We start from the raw sequence: 5,349 nt of genomic DNA on the forward strand, positions 1-5,349 counted from the left end.
CCTGTTGTGGGTTTTTGTGGTGCTAGAGTTAAAACCCAGGGATTCGTTTGTGTTGGACAGACATTCTTATCAGCTGAGCTACATCCTCAGCCCAGCATTTTCTAATAGCTTGGTTCAGTGTTGGAGAGCTGAATCCTGGGAAATGCTTACGCAGGCTGATCTGGAATCTGCGTCCCAGGGAGCTCCAACCCCACACAATATTAGCTTCCTACTCACAAGGAGCAAGCCCACTGCCTTCCTTTATAGAGGACAATGTTTATTGTTTTTCTGTCTAGAGGGTCACAATGGGTGCAGGGAGGGAGGAGTTACAGTGGCCACTGGGTTGGTTCAGAAGATGCAGGTGCAACCCACAGCGATGGTCTCCATGACGACGCGCTGGCGGCAGGGCCCCGGGCGCGGAGGTGGCGGACAGAGGCGGCGACGCACTGGCACCTGGCTGAACACCGGCACACTCACCATGCTGCGGTCCTCCTGCATAGTGAAGGGGTTCACGCAGCCCAGGCATAAGCACCGAGCCTCGGGCAAGTCCGCAGGGATGCGGCTGGGGTCGTGGTTGATGCTGCCAGGAGCGGGTGGGGAGGGAGAGAGCAGGGTGAGCGCCACCAGGAATAACAAAGAGAGTTGCCCGTGCCAAATCCAAGGAGTCCTGCAAGGTTAGGGTTAGGGCTAGTGGCCAGGGTGTGTTGTAATGAATTCTGCCTTCCCGGAGAGGAGACTCAGATCTGGAAGCTAGTCATTGCTAGTCAGGTTCTGTGTAACCACTGTCACCAGCTTCCTCCTTTCACCCAGTAAGATACCTTGGGGACCATGGAAAAACCCAAGTCTTCCCTCTTCCTTCTCTACCCTATTTTCATACTGTGGGGAACTAATCTACAGAGGTAAAATGTGCACACATGGGTGTGGAATCTGCATTGCAAGAGGATCCGGGCCCTGTCCCTTAGTGCTGCCAAGCCTCAGAGATTCAACAAGCTTTGGGGTATTTCGGTTTGGTTTGGATCAATTGGGGTTTTTCTTTTGTTTTTGTTTGTTTGTTTGTTTTTCATTTTTGAAAAAGGTCTCGTTTTTGCAGCCCAGGCTGACATCCTCCTGCCTGCAGAGCTCTTGCCTCAGCCTTTCCAGGGCTGGAATTATACCAGGCCTAGCTCAACTAGTTGTTGACTTTTAAAGTTCTGTTTGTTTGTTTGTTTGTGATCAGAGACCTTGCAAGGAACCAGAGGACAAGATTTGGGAGTCGGTTTTCTCCTTCCCATACGTGAATACTGGGGGTTATATTTTTATACCTATACCGTGTTGTATCATTTGTGTCCTAAACTTTAGGCACTCACTGGGGAGCGGAAACGGACAGCTCCTTCGGAGGGTTGTCCGGAATTTACATTACAAACGTCTGCTCCTTTTCTTCTCTGTCTTGATTTCTTAGTTAAACGTGCATGAGATGTAGGAGAATTAGACCAGGTACACACAGCATCAGCCACCTCACTTGGCTTGGAAATGAATTTAAAATCTCCTGAACGATGGGCTGAGAGGTTAAAAGAACATTGGCCGTTCTTCCAAAGGTCCTGAGTTCAATTCTCAGCCACCACGTGGTGGCTCCTCACCATCTAGTGAGATCCGGTGCCCTATTCTGGTGCATAGGCACACATAGGCAAAATGCTGTCTAATAAATAAATAGAAAAAAAGACTTCATTTTAAAAAAAAAAAAAAAACATCCTGAATGAGCCTACGGTTTTACAATCTCCCTGACTGACACATGGGCAGGAGCAAGCTGTGGCCTGTGGAATCCTTACTGACTCCATCGTCACATTCCAGGTCTACATTACTCAACACAGTAGCCACCGGCTACAAACACCAACCTAAACTTATACTAGTCCTTCAATCTCATTAGCCACATTCCAGTGGTTCCGTAGTCACCTGGCTACCACAGTGGACTTTATACCAGGAAGTTCTGGCCAGCAGTGCTAATCTAGAGTCTTAGGGCATAGAAGCAACACGGCTGGGAAAGCTCTGGGCCGAGTTTATGAGGGAGCTAGGCAGTTCTTTATTCCGTGTAATTCATGCACCTTGGGGCTCCTTCTGCATGCCGACCTAGCAGGTGGAGCTGGGCACACAGACATTGCTTCTGCAACCCACGGCAGTGGGGAGATTCCCCAGTCAAAGCGTGGCTGTGAACCCTGAGCATGGAGAAGCAGATGCAACGCCGAGATCTGGGCATCCATCCTAGGGATGGGTGAGCACAGGGGCCCTGAGGTGGTTCTGAGGCAGACATTAAGAAGGCTACCTGTTTATAATTGACGTTCCCACCGCTACTGCTTCCACTGACCGCTGGGGAAACTGAGGCTCAGCAGAACTAATCAATTGAGCAAAAGCCTTACAGTTGGTGAGAGGCGGAAGTGGGGCGAAAACTCTTCCGAATCCAAGGTCTTGACCACAGTGTCTGGGACGGTGGGAGAGTGGGAAAGGTGGCCTGCCGTGACCAACCCACCTACCTGTAGCCCCAAGGAGACAGGCTCCTCTTGTTGGACAGCCACAGCTGCAGGTTGACTTCGCACTTCTTCTTGGCTGGCTCAGAGCTGTTTCTCAACTGGGCCACCATCTCTCCGAGGTTCCTCTCATACTCTTCCATTCGAGCGTAGGGCTTTACTCGAGGGACCAGGTCCAGTGGCACCTGATGAGGCCCAGGGGCCAAGGGGCCGGGCCTCCCTTGCCCCTTCCTTTTGCCTTTGGTGTTCCGGGGCTGGCTGGCCCCCAGGAAGATGGAGATGGCAAGAAGGAGCAGCTGAGGAGGAAGGCTACTGGTCAAAGGCCAGAGCCAAGTCTCTCTGGGCCAAGGCTTAGGGTTAGGTCAGGGAGGAGAAAAGCCTCTTCATTGGCCACCGTGAATATGGACACTTGCTTTGTGTTGGGCACCGGTGATACCACACCCACCCACCGCCATCTTGAAGTCCTTAAAGTAGGGTATCTCTTGAACACCCCTTAGTTACTCAATCTACAGACCACAGTTGCTTCCCAGGACAGCTCCACCACCTCCTAACTGGCTTTCCTAAGCCCGCCTGGCTTCTAGTCAGCTCAACTCATCAAGGCCAACGGCAGCCATTTTGAGAAGCACATCTGACAGTATCATCTTCCCCCTCAACGTCCTTCCTGAGCCCTCGGGCATCTCCTGTGCCCCTCCTTGACTCCTCTGAGCTTGTGTTCACCAAATTCCTTGCTGTGGTAAGGATTTTGCACAGGCCTCTGCCTGCACCCTTCTGTCTTCTTTCACCTTCTAAACACCTTGCCCAGCCGAGGGCTCTAGTTCACTGCCTCAGCGACGCTTTTGGACATCCTAGAGTTGCTATAACTAACCCCCGCATCCCTTACACGTTGGCAGTGGTACTTGGGCATGTGATTCTTTGGGATCCCCTTAGCTGCCTCACCCGCATGCCTGGGCACAGACTCCGGGAGAGATCCTTTCCACACCTCTTGTCCCTCGTGTCTGTATCTGCACGGTGTCCTGTCAGGCTTCATAATACACATGCAGAGTGAATAGCTTCCACTACCGTGCCTGCCCTGAAACTCGGTTGTGACAACTGTTTGGGTAGAGCAGAGGGTAGTAGGAGGGACGAGTCCAGGGGTGGCTGGGAGCAGGGCTCTCACATGGCCCGCGTCAGCAAGGTGGCTGAGCCCAGCTCTTCTAGAGACTAATTCAATGGGGGGAGGAGGAATCGTGAGCAGAGGAAGCTTGAAGTCTTCCAGGGATTGCGGAAGAGTGAGAGGAGTGTTGGGCGCTTATAGGCTTAGCTGAAAGGAAATGAGAGTGGGCGAGGAGGAGAACACAGCATGAAGCTGGCGCATGGTCCCCGTAAGACTTCATTTCCAGATCACTCCTCCACCACCTCCTCCTCTCCCTTAGCACCAGACGACCTGCCCTCCTTCTATTCCCATTTGCTTTTTCTGAGTCTTACCAGACTCTTTGCCTTCCCTGAACCTCTCGGCCCACAGGGACCCGGCCTGGTTTATTATCCAGGCTACTCAGCAAGCCTTGAACCTTAGAAACAAGTTCCAGCGCAGCCCCTCTTGGCAGAGCCACTTGCTGGCGTAAAAGCCACAGCACTGAATCAGGCTGCTAAATTCTTCCTTTTGGTCCTCTATTCTGCTGCAGAAATACTTCCCTCATTACAGGCTTTCTCGGCTGAGCTTCCCACACACTCCCTAACTCACCTTGCAGAGGGAACACAGACCAAACTCAACATCCCCTCCCTCAACTTCCGGACTGGAAACAAAGATGGAAGGGCTTGCCCAGCATCATGCATTCTACCCAGATCCCAGAAGCCAGGCCTGGAAAAACCCTAGTGCCTGAGTCTGTCTGGATGCCCCCAGATGCTTCCGCCTCAATGAGCTTCAGTGTGACCAGGCTGTGCCCAGAGCTAGAGCTCCAGCCTTGGGCCCTGACTGCAGACTGAGACCAGGCTCTGTTTCTTTCTGGGCCTGAAGGAGAGGGCAGAGCTGGTCCCTGCAGATTCCAAGCCAAACATGGGCAGCCATGAATCAATGGGAAAGGACAGCTACAGACAAGGTGGAGGTGGGGTAGGGGAGCACCACGTACCAGGCTGTGTGGCCAGTCCATCCCACCAAGCCAGGCGGCAGGTCTGCAGCTGCCACCGGCCAGGAACCCCAGATGCCGCAGAGAGAGAATGGCAGCAACAGGATGGACCGAGGCAATTATAGCTCCACAGGGGGCTGCTGGGGGGTGTGGGTGGGTGGGCTCACTGTCAGCTGGAGCCTCGGGCCCCCGGCTGGCTGTTCCTTAGCACAGTGGCAGGCGGTGAGGGGTGTGGGGGCAGGCCAGGAGCCAGGCTGAGGTGCCCAGGGGCTGTTGACCAAAGGACAATGCCCTGTGTGTCTGGTGGGGCTCTGGCTGATGGCACCTCCGCCTGTGGCCTGCGGCCGGCTGACCAGCCAGCACCCACAGCGCCAGCTAAGACAATCAGCTTCGTTTGCTTTAGGGATGGCAAGGGGGTGAGGGTGGAGGAGGGATGGGCTGCTGGTTGGTCAGGAGAGAAAAATGTACTGAAACTGTGTTGGCCCAGAGCCAGACAGCGCTATCATCAAGAGAAACAAGCCCCAGCCACTCCAACCAGTCTCAGGTGAGCTCAGTTGCCCACCCTCTAGTTCACAGACAGAGAAACTGAGGCCTGAACAAGAAGGGGATTTACCCGGTATTCCACAGTGAATCAGCAATGTCAGAGCTGGGCTTTGGGCCTGGTTCCTATCCAGAACTCAACACAACCACCCCACACTGTTTGTGTTGGGATATTTTCTGCCCAGTTCTAGCCCTCGACGAACATGCTTCTGGGTTTGTGTGCTCCACCC

General features: G+C 53.5%; 1 protein-coding gene across 1 annotated transcript; it reads right to left on the minus strand.

The window, feature by feature from the left end:
* Positions 1-235: 235 nt before the first annotated feature.
* On the minus strand, positions 236-4,646 carry Il17b (interleukin 17B). The gene is made up of 3 exons (XM_021633716.1): positions 4,583-4,646; positions 2,484-2,773; positions 236-559 (listed from the first exon to the last, which is right to left on the minus strand). Exons 1-3 carry the CDS (start codon positions 4,601-4,603, stop codon positions 328-330), a joined length of 543 nt encoding a protein of 180 aa, XP_021489391.1. The 5' UTR covers positions 4,604-4,646; the 3' UTR covers positions 236-327.
* Positions 4,647-5,349: the final 703 nt, after the last annotated feature.

This window comes from Meriones unguiculatus, chromosome 2 (genome assembly GCF_030254825.1).
Source record: "Meriones unguiculatus strain TT.TT164.6M chromosome 2, Bangor_MerUng_6.1, whole genome shotgun sequence".
NCBI lineage: Eukaryota > Metazoa > Chordata > Mammalia > Rodentia > Muridae > Meriones > Meriones unguiculatus.